Source organism: Fulvia fulva, chromosome 4, assembly GCF_020509005.1.
Source record: "Fulvia fulva chromosome 4, complete sequence".
NCBI lineage: Eukaryota > Fungi > Ascomycota > Dothideomycetes > Mycosphaerellales > Mycosphaerellaceae > Fulvia > Fulvia fulva.
The window spans coordinates 502603-516355 of NC_063015.1; the positions used below are offsets into that span (position 1 = coordinate 502603).

Sequence of the window (13753 nt, forward strand, 5' to 3'; positions counted from 1 at the left end):
GCTATCTTCCACACGCTTCGATGTTGGCCGTGGCCCAATCAGGACCTCCGTCGCCGCCCCAGCAGCAGTTCGCTACGAATCTATCGCCATCTTTGCACTGTTCAAGAGTCAGTGTGCGCTGATCCAAGTGCTTGTGGTGAGAAGATGGCGTACCTGTGCTGCGAAAGCAGTCGTAGTCGAAGAGGCAAGGGCGAAGATAACGATTGATGCGTGCATTTCTTCGGTAGGCTGTGGAGACTATGGCACTTCCTGGCCACTTCAACGACGTCCCTGCTGCGTTTTACAACTTCACCTTGGTATCCATCGGCCTTAGAGGCCGATATAATATGCCATGACCGGCCTTAGGAGCCGAAACATGCCATGTCGGCTTTACTATGGTTGCTCGCGCTCCCTGGTCCTGGATCAACCACAGGCCTTATCCGCGAATTGGTGTGATCTTCATGGACACCTACAACACTGTAAAGCGACACGGGAGCATCACAGATAACATAAATCTGTTGAGACATCGAGAGTGCCCAGGGTTGTACCAACATTGATGGAGCCGTCTACTGATGTCTGGCTCTTCTCTGAGACACAATGAGGGACACAGCACTATGGCGGCTTACAGCCTTGCGACGTCTTGATATGACTGAACACTGTTCTGCTTACCAGATTATTCCTCGGCTGGTTGCCTACAGCCCTTGTTCGCGCCAATATCCCGTCAGATATGGAAGATTCCACCGAGCGAGACGTTATATCGGCTGTGTCCCCAATCGACTGGGAGCTACCAATGGGACAACGGACAGCTTAACAAGAGGTGGCACGATCACAATGAGGGCATCACAAGCTAGGCGTCTCGGCGAGAGCACATTCGGATGAGGAAAGACGATACCGCGAGACAGGATTCAAATGTTTTGGTCATATGAGAGTATTCGCTGTGAGTCAGCAAGATATTTGGCCAATGCCATCAATTGGCATAGATCTACAGATTCAGTGAACACATCTTGACAGTCCATGCAATTCCTACTTGCCTCTCCCACAAACTCCCGTATTCCAGCCAGGGACTGTCCGAGAAGGCCAGCCGCCACCTGTACAGCGGAGTGCAGATGTTTAGGCTCGCTCATGATCAATCCACTCGTGCCCCTGTTGATCAACGCATCTATCGAACATCAGTCATCCATAAGAAAACGGAGGACTTACCAATTCCCATCGTAAGGGTAGGCCTCATCATTCTTGTCCTCAGGAAAAGGAGCCTTCCACCAAAACCTAGCCTGCGGAGGAGGCTTAAGACCGGTGTCGCCGCCCTTTGCTTGACCATTCTTCGCATCTGGAGGCTGCATGATCGGAATCGCAGCAGATTTCGTGCGTGACTCCCTCCATTTCCTCGGGCCCGCAGGCGGTGTGAAGAGAGAACCGCCGGTTGGGCGGTCTGGTGTTGTCAGATGGGTAGGTTTGATGGCCTCAAGTGGACCAGGGAAGAACTCATCATCGTCTTCAAACGATCGAGCCCGCTCGAGCGCCTGACGATACTTCTCCATCTCGTCACTGAGTCTACTCTCGCCTGTGGTTGCAGCAAAGGTCGACTCTGCTGCACTGGAGCTTGACTCTGCTACAGTTGAGCTCGATTGTACGTCTTGAGAGGAGCTTACCTCGCTCTGGCTCTTAGAAGCTTCCTGGTGTGGAATCTTGAAGCATGAACAGCTCTTGGTCGGAGTGTGGTAGCAGATAGCGCACGAGTCCGCGAGCTCTGCCCAACTCCCGCAGTAGCAGCAGTGGAGCATGGCTACGGTTTGTGTTTGTCGATTCTGTTGTTCCGATCTTGTGTCTTGGTCGGGAGGGTCAGGGGTCTTCCGGTGCAGGAGTAGTTTGATGGTGAGTGAAGGACCAACGTGCTTTGGGCCCCGCCGAGCCCTTTATATAGATACCGTACAACACACGCGGTGTTATTCTAGCCCTTCAACGCCATTGCATCTTGATTCACTGCATGTTCAATGCCATCGTCTAGTGCGAGGAATGCCTGGGAAATGCTTGACATCATACATCATTCCAAGACAATGCAATTGTAATGATGTGCGAATCGCTTTGTCCTCATGTCCTCAGAGATCGCTCAGCTTTGCGATCAAGACAAGATACTCATGAGGTGCTCTGGATGTTGCTTACTGATCAGTCAGATGCTGAAGGAAGGCAATGGTGTGTATACTGTCCGTGATCAGTCGGAACTGTACGATAAATCGGGGTTGGTCCTAGCCATCCCTGCTTCAAGTCACCTTAACACTGCTCAAAAGACCGTTGTATCTCTTCTCGATGATGGAAGAGCCCATTAGGCGTGAAAGGAGCGGCATCGCCATTCAAGCTTTTGCTCGCGCCAGCCGTGACCTGTGTGACACGAGTCTCCTCAAGAGGTCCCGGAAAGAACTCATCGTCATCTTCGAAACATCTGGCACGTTCGAAGGCCTGATGATAGTTGTCCAGCTCCTGGAACATGGTAAACTTGATGCTCATGGTGGTCTGCGACAATGCCATCGTTCGGGTGGTTTCGCCGTGTCTCTGACTTGAGCCACAAACAGAGCACAGCAAGCGGCCTTCTTCCGCCATGGACAAGCAAATCTTACACTTCCATGGGAGAACTGGGACTGCCGCCACCATCTGATCTTGTGGGCTGGAGCTGGAACTTACCGCCCCGTGGATTAATTTCTGGTCTTTCGAAGAGGTACGGGAGTGCGATGATGGGTCGAAAATGTTGAAGTGTGAAAGGTTAGATGCTGGAGCGCACGGTGGACACTTTGTATGCTCAGCATATGATACCCACCGCCTTGTCTAGCCAGTCTCAACTCCGTCGCTTTACCCAGAGTGACAGCATCTTGAAGGTACCCTCGAAGTAGACCGAAGGTTCCTTTGAGTTCGAGGCACAATGTCTTTTGTAGACAATGTCTTTGTCTGGTGGGTGGCGTGCTCTGTATCAAGCCACTCAATCGAATGTCTCAAGCATGAGACCGAGAAAGCCTTTGGGCCGCTAACCACTGTCGTTGAAGACTGGGATTCTGTGGTAACTCGTAGGCCGTTCGAAAGGGCCAGGCGACAATATGAGGCTGTGACGGACCGATTTCTGCAGGTGTTGAGCGTACGGGTGTTGGTGTAAACAGCGAGCGCGCGAGGAGACATCACCACTTATGAACACGACGACCTCCCTGAAAGGGCTTGGAGAACCAAGGCAGCTTCGCGGATATGTATGCTACACTTCCTTCCGAATACAGTATTCACACAACCCACGCTCGCGCCCGTTTTCCTCATGACATGCGTGCGACCATATTGCGCCTAACGCCCTTCGCTGATGCATCTCAAAAAGCCCAACCTCTACCTCCTGTTCTCATGGCAGTCAAAAGCCTAGCGAGCTTATGCCAAGTTATCACTGCGATCCACCCAAACGTCCTCCAACTCGGCAAAGTTTTGGAAATGCACCGGTCTGTGCACATCATCGTAGAATCGTCGTGGTACGCCAACCTGGACATAGACTCGTCCCTTCTCGCGGTCTCCAAATCCTGAGCCCATGAAACTCCAATTCCACCTCTCGTCTTCTGGCACAAGGAAGTAGCCGCGGATCTTGTCGGACAGCAAGAGCTGACTCTTCTCGCCAAGGCTTGTGGTGAAGCCAGCTGGCTGGTCTGATGAGAGGTCTTTGTTCTCGGCACCCCACTGGTATCCTTGTGGCGTCAGCGACCAAGCAGAAAGCGATACTGATCCTGGTGTGAAGTTGACAGTCATCGTGACTGTCTTCCTGTCCCAAGTCGAGTGAGCAGCCATCAGCTTGGCATGTGTGGTGACATCTTGTGCCGTCATGTAATTTGTCTCGTTGCCAGCAGATGTGTGAATGACACCAAGAGATTCGAGACCGTTGAGCATCTCATTTTCGGGCAGGTTCCTAGGCAGCTGGATGTCGCGCGTGCTGCCGACTTGTGGGATCATGACAATGCACTTGACTTCCTTCACCTGCTTATTGTCGGGCGGACTGACACCATAGAGGTAGCCTGCCACTTGCACACGCAGATCTGCAACAGCAATGAAGCGCTTCAAAATGTTCTTCGGCATGACGTAGGTGAAGTGGTCTTCGTCATCGCGGATGTCCTCCGATGAGATGTAGATATTGTTTGCTCTTGTTCGCAGATTGCTGGTGGCGATGGCTCGTGTCCGCCACTCCGTCTTCGAAGCGAAGCTCTGTTGTTCATACGCAGACGTGGTCGTGACGATCATGTCTTCTCCTTGCACGTTCTGCGTCTTTGTGGTGACAGCAGTGAGCTGTTGTTGGTCCTGTTGCTGCTTCTCGATCTCGGCAGCTTGCTGTCTCTGCATGCTTGGCGCGCTAATCTCCATACCCAGGATGATGTCGCGAATCTCGCTGTTGGTCAAAGACGAGGTGTTGACGTTGTTCTTCTTGCCGTAGTCGTTCAAGATGAGGTCACGCAGCTGCACCTCGACCTTGACCCAGTCGTCATCAGACAACGTTGGCCAGATGTGGTGCTCTTGCGTGATGACGGTCTTGTCTGGTCGCAGCAACAGCTTTGTCTTGTCCTGATTGACGTGCAGCGCACGCAGTATCAAGATGAGACGCGAGAAAGCCGTGTAAGACGAGATGCTCTTGAGCCACTCATCGTACAGGTTGAAGAGCACCATCTGAGGCTCGGTAGCACGCAAGATCATGTCTCCTAGCTTCTCGACCTTCATGGCTGCCTGGAATGGTAGCTGCAGCTCCGAAGCACGAATGCTGATGTTCGGGAAGTCAAGCAGGTGCACCTCGAGCGGATCAAGCAGACCCTTTCTGGTGACGATGAGTTGCTTTGGCTGCTCTTCGACGGGCAACGATCGAATGAGTGCTGCGACTTCTTCTGCAGTCTTCCATTTGGCCAACTGACCAAGACGCTTCTGTCCAGCCCACACGCTTGTATGGATGATCTTGAGGAACAGCTGTCCTGTGCGTGGGTTGAAGATGAAGATGGCTCCGTTGATGGGCTTGGTCGTCAAGTTACCTTCGAACGTCTTGTGGATAGTAACACGGTAGACATTCGTGTCATCGATGAAGAGTTGGATCTGGTTGCTGAATAGCTCGGAGTAGTTCTGAGAATTCAAGAACTCCTGGTTGCTCTCCGAGGCGTACAGCTGCAGACCCTTGCGAATACGCTCGCGAAGTACATACAGCGCTGGGTTGGCCTTCATGATCTTGGCCATCGCCTGCTGCACGAGCTGCTTGAGACCAGGGAAGTACTGTCCGTAAGCCGAGTACAAGTTGTAGGCCAAGTCAACACCGATCATGAGACCAGTGGCCGATGGGTAGATTGACATGCTGTCGGTCGTGTAGTCCAGGTACTTGGCACGAACGTAGCGCTCGATGTCGTGAGAATCGTAGTCACCATATCTCAGCTGGACGTCAACCCAGAACTTGTTGGTGGTCGTCAAGCCCATGTTGTCCTTGGTGTCGTAAAGCAAGCTTGGGTTGCTTACACTCCACTTGTGCGAAGCAAAAAGCAGGATGTCAGCGCAAGAAGAGTTCATCTTGTAACTCTTACGAGGATGAATGGTCTCCTTCTGGACAGTCTCGATACCGAGTGCTTCGAGCTCCTGGTCGAAGACCTGGCAAAGATCCATCACCACAGACTCGTGGATCTTCTGCCACAAGTGAGCACGGAAGATCTGGATCAGTGAGATCTTGAGTGTAGGAATCTTTCCGTGCAAGAAGATACCAGTCAGGTCGAGCTGAACCTGGAAACCAACGTAGACGTTGGCTCGGTTGATCGTAGGACTCCACCAGAGAGTGAAACGACGATTAGGGATTTGGTTCAGACCAGAACGTTGGGCGTTAGTGAGCTTCTTGAATTTCATCGACTCTTCGAAACCGCTGGCTTTCTCCCAGAACAGTCCCTCCCAAGAGGGGAAGGCGGTCGCCTTGAAGAGGGTATGCTCCAGGATCGTCTCGACACCACCGAGCGCCTGGATGACGTCGGTTCTGTAACTGTTCAAGTTCCACAGCTTGCCATCATGTCGCTGAGATGTCCACCAGAATGGGTTGCTCTTCATGTGCTGGTACAGCTTGAACTCGGTTCGTGCTCGGAAGCCCTTGTCGAAAGACAATGTTGATCTATCTTTCTGGAACAGAGTATTGATTCGTGGCAGACCGCGGTCCCAGGAGTCTTCCAGGTCCTCGAGGGTTAGTCTTCGATTCTGCTGATTGGCCTCCAACCGCTTCTGCGAGTATTCGGTCCAGACACGCTGCGAGTCGATGAACTCTGCCTCCCAAGGGATGATGTAACGGAAGATGTTGGGAATCAGTGTCTCTTCGTCGTGGCTCATACCAGCGCGGAAGTGGGAAACACCACTGTCGGTCTGCTTGCTCCATCGCTTGTCCGAGGCCGGGATGAGGATGTGAGATCCTGAGATCATACCGAGGCCACCAAGTTCCTTCGGTGTGTAGAACACAGCTGGTGGGAAGCGAGAAGGCATCTTCGAGTTGAGACCGATCTTGACACGAGTCTGAATCTTGGTCTCGCATTTGACAATAGTGTCGAGCAGATTCACGGTACTGACCGCGGCTTCGCGGTAGTATGTGAAGAGAGCGATCAAAGTGGTGTTCCACTTATTTGCGATTTTCGTACTGCTTGATGTTAGCTATACTCCACGTAGTAAGGGGGGCTACTCACAAGGTTGTGCTGCCAGAGCTCATCAAGATCTGTCGAATGCGGTTGTTGAACTTGGCGATGTCCTCCTCGGTGACCTGCAAGAAAGCGTGCGCAGTCCTCTCCTTGGTCGCGTTGTCGACAAGGGCCCACACAGAGTCCTTGGTTGGAAACTCGTCGTTCATGTTCCTGCACTTTGGCAAAATGCGGACCTCGAAGCCGTTCATGGCGAACAGCAAGTTCGGGTTGTCCCTGCTGTAGACGCTAGCGAAAGTGTCATCCCACTCAACGGTAGTGATGCTTCGGGGCAGTCTATTCTTCATGTCCCAGAAAACGGCACGACCAAGGTTGACATCGTGGCGCATCAGCCTCATGCGAGAGTCACGTGGCCAGCACTTCTTATTCTTGTAGCCGATCACGTTCTCAAAGTTCGGATCTGGTTGCTCGGTCAGGAAACGCTGGATGAGATCTCTCGTATCATCGGCGCTGAACCTGAAGAAGATCCAGATCTTGTCGATGTATCTGGTGTACAGTCGGATGGGGTGCTTCGACTCGGTCGCTCGATCCTTGTATTGCAAAAAGTCGTTCGGCGCATTGGGAGGACCAGCCATCTCGGAGGCACGTTGCAGACCAAGGAGGAGCAGATCGATAATCAGACCGTAGTACTGGAAGACGAAGGCGCTGAATTGTAGACCACGAATCATACCGTATGCGTTGGTGTGGTTCATGTCCTTGTAGTTAAGCTGCACATTGTTCTTGGACGAGATGTAATCCGCCAAGTTGTGGTCCATGATCAATCTGAGAAGTCTGTTGAGCAGAGTGATGTCCATCTTCTCATAGACCTTGTCCAGTCTTGTCTCGAGCATGACATTGCACTCGCCTTCGTCGACACTCCACACATTCGAAAGGTTGTTGATACCTTGCGCCCACTTGTAGGTGAGGAGGGGTGGCACTTCGGAGTCTGAGGGCTTGATCCAGGCCGGGAAGAGTCGTCGCTGATCTGCTTGGTACCACAAATACTGGTCAAGGTAAGCATCGGTGATCTTCTCGATTGGCTCAATGTCGTACACCGGGTTGATGGAACTGTAGTTGTCATTCATGTCGATGCCAACCTCCTTGAAGGATCGCTGGGTCAGCAGGAAGCGCTTGATACGTGCGAGCGTTGTGCCAGGGCTGTCGTATGCCTGCTCAATGAGGGCCAGCTCCTCACGCTGGCTCTGGTTGAGACGACCCTTGACTGAGTATGCCTCGCGAAGTCGCTCAAGCGCCAAGATCAAGATCTTGGTGTCATGCTTGTAGCTGACAGAGGGGAACGGTATTGGCTGGAACTTGCGGCTCTCCAGCCAGTGCACAGCTGTCGTGAAGATGGCGACACCTTCTTCTGTGCTGACATATGGACCGTCCTTGAGGTAGTTGTGCTGGCGCTCTTGCTCAGCCTTCAACCACAGTCTGGTGAGACGACCCAAGTTCTTCTTCGCAACAGTCTTGTCGACTGTCGCTCCTCGCCTGATGCGCTCTCTGTTGTAATGCGCGACAGACACCCACCAGTCAGCCTTCGATTTGACGTAGCGAAGGATGATGTCCTCGATCGGCTTTGGAAGACCAGGCACCTTCCACGGGATGTTGGACTTCCAGCATCGCCATGCCTCTGACAGATGCTGCAAGACGGTGTTGACCTTGCTTTGCTTAATACCTTCGGGCATCATGTCCATCAGGTCAGCCATGACCGAAGCACGCAGCTCAAGATCGAAGTGTGATTCCACACGCTGCTTGGTGACAGTCTTGGCTACACCCTTGGAATGACGACCTTCGAACTGTCTGCTGAGCAAGTTGCCGAGCCATCGCTCGAGCAAAGGAATGATGCCGCGCAGGAAGAACAACCACACTCTCCAGGCTGGAGCCCAGAAGCCGCAACCAGGACCCTTGCCGACCGGGCCGGAGTTGAATCGGTAGTAGATCAAGTGCTTCAAATCCTTGCAAGATCGGATTTGATGCATGAGCTTGTACTTGTATCGGTACATACCAGTGAGCTGACCGACGTGGTTGAAGGCGTAGAGGATACCATCAGCGAGCTGGAACGCATCGATGTTACCCAGTCGGTACTGAACTTGGGCATCGACGATGAGCTTCGTCAAGCGCAGGATCTCACGCATCAGATGGAATGCGTTTCCGAACCGCGACTTCTTGCGCTCCTTGGTGGTCAGGGTCTTGATTGGCTTCAAGTTGAAGTTGTAGTCAAGGTGGAGATAGGTCAAGTTCTTGCGGTGGATGAGCAAGTTCAACATGTTGAAACCTTGCCTGCACACTTGCAGACCAGCCTCGACCCAGTCGATCGTTGTCTGCTGGAAGAACTTGGTAGTCTTCAAGCTGCGACACAGGTTCTGCTTGTTCTGCGCCTTCGGTGGCTTCTTGTGCAGCTCGTTCAGAACGTAAGTCTTAAGCAGCTTCTGGTAAGACACCCGCACCTTCACAGGCTGCCCTTGGGGTACGTGCTCGAGATACCACTGCTTGACCAATGGTACGTCTTGTGCTCTGACCATCTTGCCTGATCTCCTGTCGAATGGGTATGGCGCCCACCACAGTGCGATGGCAGACGCAGTATCATCGTTGTATAGATTGTGATCTTCAAAGAATGGCTCAACTTCGCCAGGCAAGCTGAATCCTCCTTCCTCCTCATCTGGCTCCTCATTGCTGCCAGGTCCAAAGATCTCGTCTTCGTGGCTGACTGTGAGGTTCTTCGGCGCTACCGATCGGGAGGAAATTGGGTTGATCACCGGGTCAAAGTAGAAGGGTGGTAGATTGGGGTCCTCCGTCTTCACATACACGTTCTGCGGCGAGCTGTACACACCAAGCTTCACGCTTCGCGGCAAGCTGTTGTATAGGTATGGGAATGCGACTCGGTATTCTGTTCGGATCGGTGCTCGGAAGATGATTCGGTCGATCGCGTTGAACTCGCCAAAGTCCTCATCGTTCGGGTCGATATCCTTGTACAACGGCTCGAATCGTGGCCCACCAGGTATCGCCACGTTCAGTGCCTTCGCGGTGGCAAAGGCTGGCATATCGAAAAGGTGGAAGTAGTTGCGGTCGTTGATATCTGACAGTAGAGGATTGCTCAGTCTGTGGAGTGTGGCCATCTGTGGTAATGACAGGTTCCAGTCCTTGTAGCTCGGCCCATTGACGTGGCTTGTGTCTGATAGTGGTCGGTGATCGTAGAACCACTCGTAAACTGCCTCATCTTCCTCTTCGTCCAACTCCATCTGAATCGGCTCCAGAGGCTCAACGTCCTCAATGTTCTCGCTCCAAGAAAGTGGTGGCTCCTCGTCATCGAAAGGTGGAAACCGCATACGCTTGAAATGCCGTCTGTCGCTTTTCTCTCGTCTCATGACAACCCACATTGTTGCCCATTGCGCATGGAACACAGGCTCGATGACTCGAGGAATCTCGTTCACCAGTGTCAAACATCCGTTGACGTGGTATAGCACCTTCACCTCGCGGCTGCTCTCCCACGGCATTGGCATATTCTCCAGCAACTTCAACACGGCATGCGGCATGAACTTCAAGGCTCCAAGATAACTTCTCTTGTCTGCGCTGAACTTCTTCTGCGACACATCTCCAATATCCCTCACGATTTTGCGCAGATGCTCCGGCGGCATATCAGCCTTCTGTGTTTCCACAAACCCTCCTCTGCGCTTCTCGGCGAACCGCTGTCTCTGCTGTCGAAGCCATTTCTGCTTCTTTTCCTGCAGCTTGGCGGCCTGAGGGTCTGCTTTGAAGCCTGGGGGTGGAGGAGGTGCTGACAGTCCGGGAGGAGCTCCTGGCGGCGATGGTGGAGCCCATCCGGGCGGTGGGGGTGGTCGTCCAGACATGGTCTCGTGGGGATCGATGTGCTGGTGAAATATGTTTTGCTACGGCTGGGCGCCGAGCTAGCCGAAGGTGCACTGCGACGCGGTCGTTCCTGCCACGACAATCTCCTCGAAGTCGTGATGTCGCGGTCTGCAATGCGCTGTGGCCTGCGCCGTCGTGGTGATGGACGAGCGAGTGCCTGTGGCGTTTCTTCCGTTTTGCTTCAAAGTTCAAGCTTCGCGATACAGGCAAGCGCGACTCATGCCGGCGGCTCGGACCGCATAGCCTCGACTTTGATTGGTCGACTGGCACTTTCCCGCATTTTTCGCTTGGCAAGAGCGAACCACCAAATTTGGCGATTGTATTCAGATTCGACCTCATCGACGGCGAGCGCCAACACCCAGCACCCAACGACAGCAACGACCCGACGACACCGACACAATGGGCTCCAACAGACTCACCTACGTACGTGCGATCCTGCGACATGCGACCGGGAGGGAAAGAGCGAGTGGAACAAGGGACTGATTTCTTGAAATAGAGGCGCCGACAGCCATACAACACCAAGAGCAACAAGGTCCGCGTGGTCAAGACTCCAGGTGGCGAGCTGCGATACCTCCACATCAAGAAGAAGGGTACTGCCCCAAAATGCGGTGACTGCGGCACCAAGTTGGCAGGCGTACGTCCATCCCACAGAAAGATGTGCACACATACCACACCCGGAGCGAGAGTTCTCCTCCACCATATCTCAGCGCCGCAAGGCAATGGTTGATACACGCGGCCTCACAGCTGCAGCGGCAACGCAATCCTAGCTTCAGCGAAAACACCGCTCCTTTGCGAGAAAGTAGCTGAACAGGATATACTGACATGTCATGTGTCCTTAGGTCCCAGCCCTCCGCCCACGCGAGTACGCTCAGATCTCCAAGCCAAAGAAGTCCGTCTCCCGATCATACGGTGGCTCGCGCTGCGCCAACTGCGTCAAGGACCGTGTCACTCGTGCTTTCTTGATTGAGGAGCAGAAGATTGTCAAGAAGGTCATGAAGGAGGCTGAGAAGAAGAACAAGGGTGGACGATAGATATCCTGACTTTCGGCTTCTTTGGGCGAAAGCGAGACATGCATGGGATGAAACTTGGCGCAAGGATGGCACGGATGCATCGATGATGGTCTCGAGATGAGGCCCGGCTGGGCGAAAAGAGGAAGTAGTTCCAGTTGCGATGCGATATACCTGATGTGAGCTGCACAATGACAAGCCCGTTCGGTCGACGCACCAAAAGTTCAGCAAGATGTTTCATTCTCACTACTGACCATTGACAAGAACTGGGAGCTATGGGCAGCAGAACTTCATGACACCGATGTCCGCAGTCGTGCTTCGAATAAGACTGCCAGCCAGCCGGATCTCCACGAGCTTCAAGAACCCCCCGAATGCATCCAGAGCCGGTCTCTCACCACAGCCCCATCGCAACCTCAGCACTTAGGCCACTGGCAGTTGGCCAAGTTCGAGTTCCCCTTTCCACGGTGGATGGTGCACTTGTTGCAATCATCGGAGCACTGGAGTTAAAGTCAGCTGAGCCTCACAACAACGACAGGCGTCTGGCCTGTCAATACTGACCAGAGCATTAGGATCGCAGTCCCACTGAGTCACGCCAATGTCGCCCCACTCGCAGGTCTGCTTCTCGACGTTGCATTTCTGTCGTGCATCAGTAGAGAGCAGGAACATGCAGTGTGAGAAGAGCGACTCACGCCGTAGTACCAGTCTGGTGGGCTGGCAAGAGCCAGAGTGGCCATGGAGACGATGAGGAGGATGAAGTTCATGGTGAGTGATGTTTTGGTTGTTCTTGGTACTGGTGGGTGTCGATCGTTAAAAGAGTGATGATGTGGTTGCTGTTGTTTGTGCAGTATGAAGTATTCACGATAGCATAGCTGCAAGATATTTGCTGACTTGAAGTGAGGGCGACAGCCAGCAACGCAAGAGATAGGCACGACCTCTCAGCCCGCAATGTGCCTCTGCATTTGCACTTCACTTCGCCTAGTCCTGACTTTATTTGCACCTCACTTTGCGATATCAGCGAGCAATCCCGTCGCCCAGCGGCTCAACAAAGCAGCATGCCTCGACGGACCTTCACAACGCACTACTTCAGCTCTTCACAGGCCGGCTTCACACAGTTCGCCATCCCAGTGTTGCCGTCTCCACGATAGACCGTACACCTCGAACATCCATCGGAGCACTAGCAACGATCATCAGCATTCGCTTCGCATCCGGCGAGAGAGAGCACGCACCAAAGCATTCGGATCGCAATCCCAGCGTGTCACGCCGATATCTCCCCATTCGCAGGTCTGATCTGAGGTTCGACATCTCTGCAAGGACATTAGCAGCTGCTTAAACGCTAATGCTGGATCACGAGTACGCCTTCGTAGTAGTCGAACATCTTTCCCGACGCCAGGGTGGTGAGCGATAGGAGTATGAAGCACTTCATGGGTGAGCTGCGTTGACGACGAAGTGCGCTAGGACGAGGGAGTGGCGTGAGCCATAGCCATATGTCGAGCCTGAAACAAGACCGTGTACACGACATCACCTTGTTGCTTAGAAGTACGGCAGGCCACGTCTTGTGCCCTCTTTGTTCGCAGCGCTGTACGACTTGACTGCCAGGATTCTGGAATGCGATGTGGCACGCTTCGAGATTCGTACTTTGGCATTACTAGTCATCTGCATACTTGGTCTGGACACTTCATGAACGGTCTTAACTGCTCAGGCAGGCGCTGCACCTCGTATGCACTGCACAAGTACATCTCAAACACAGTTCGCATATCGCTGTCCATGCGGGTCGAGGTAGTAGGTGCACTGACCACCATCGATGGAGCACTGTTGCTATCAGCTTGAGCGTCGACAACTAGAGGGACGTGGTGTCTGACCCTCGCAGCGGGATCACATTCAGCTCGACCAACCGCAGCATTTGGACCTCCTCCGATTACGCTGTAGAGACAAGTCTGCTCATCGACACCAGCAGTGTGGCATATCTGCAACAACAAGTCAGCACGCATTACCACGGAAGCTGGGAGCAGGGCCTACTCCTGGAAGATATGTTCCCACTCGCTCATCATCGACTTGAGACACTGGGGCGGCGACGGTCAGGGTGGCTGACATCAGGAGGCTGAATAGAGTGGTCTTCATCTTGGCGAGAGTGTCTGGGTTTCGTGGTCTGAAGACTTCAAACAAGACGAACTCCGAGCCCTATTTATGCCTGCAGCATCAACCATGTCAACGAAGCCTCGC

General features: G+C 53.2%; 6 protein-coding genes across 6 annotated transcripts; 1 reads left to right on the forward strand and 5 right to left on the reverse strand.

Moving 5' to 3' along the window:
• Positions 1-1175: 1175 nt before the first annotated feature.
• Positions 1176-1517, reverse strand: CLAFUR5_03982 (uncharacterized protein; the record flags this gene model as incomplete). Its single annotated transcript, XM_047903130.1, has 1 exon — positions 1176-1517. The coding sequence occupies one exon, from the start codon at positions 1515-1517 to the stop codon at positions 1176-1178; it is 342 nt and encodes a 113-aa protein (XP_047760078.1).
• A 730-nt stretch (positions 1518-2247) lies between these two features.
• CLAFUR5_03983 (uncharacterized protein) lies at positions 2248-2502 on the reverse strand (the record flags this gene model as incomplete). The annotated part of the gene is made up of 1 exon (XM_047903131.1): positions 2248-2502. The coding sequence occupies one exon, from the start codon at positions 2500-2502 to the stop codon at positions 2248-2250; it is 255 nt and encodes an 84-aa protein (XP_047760079.1).
• Positions 2503-3372: 870 nt separating this feature from the next.
• On the reverse strand, positions 3373-10507 carry CLAFUR5_03984 (Pre-mRNA-processing-splicing factor 8; the record flags this gene model as incomplete). Its single annotated transcript, XM_047903132.1, has 2 exons — positions 3373-6619; positions 6666-10507. 2 exons carry the CDS (start codon positions 10505-10507, stop codon positions 3373-3375), a joined length of 7089 nt encoding a protein of 2362 aa, XP_047760076.1.
• Positions 10508-10925: 418 nt separating this feature from the next.
• On the forward strand, positions 10926-11557 carry CLAFUR5_03985 (60S ribosomal protein L34-B; the record flags this gene model as incomplete). The annotated part of the gene is made up of 3 exons (XM_047903133.1): positions 10926-10949; positions 11023-11160; positions 11366-11557. 3 exons carry the CDS (start codon positions 10926-10928, stop codon positions 11555-11557), a joined length of 354 nt encoding a protein of 117 aa, XP_047760077.1.
• Positions 11558-11946: 389 nt separating this feature from the next.
• On the reverse strand, positions 11947-12294 carry CLAFUR5_03986 (Ecp10-3; the record flags this gene model as incomplete). Its single annotated transcript, XM_047903134.1, has 3 exons — positions 11947-12030; positions 12092-12169; positions 12223-12294. The coding sequence occupies 3 exons, from the start codon at positions 12292-12294 to the stop codon at positions 11947-11949; spliced, it is 234 nt and encodes a 77-aa protein (XP_047760074.1).
• Positions 12295-13270: 976 nt separating this feature from the next.
• CLAFUR5_03987 (uncharacterized protein) lies at positions 13271-13651 on the reverse strand (the record flags this gene model as incomplete). Its single annotated transcript, XM_047903135.1, has 3 exons — positions 13271-13342; positions 13426-13497; positions 13550-13651. The coding sequence occupies 3 exons, from the start codon at positions 13649-13651 to the stop codon at positions 13271-13273; spliced, it is 246 nt and encodes an 81-aa protein (XP_047760075.1).
• Positions 13652-13753: the final 102 nt, after the last annotated feature.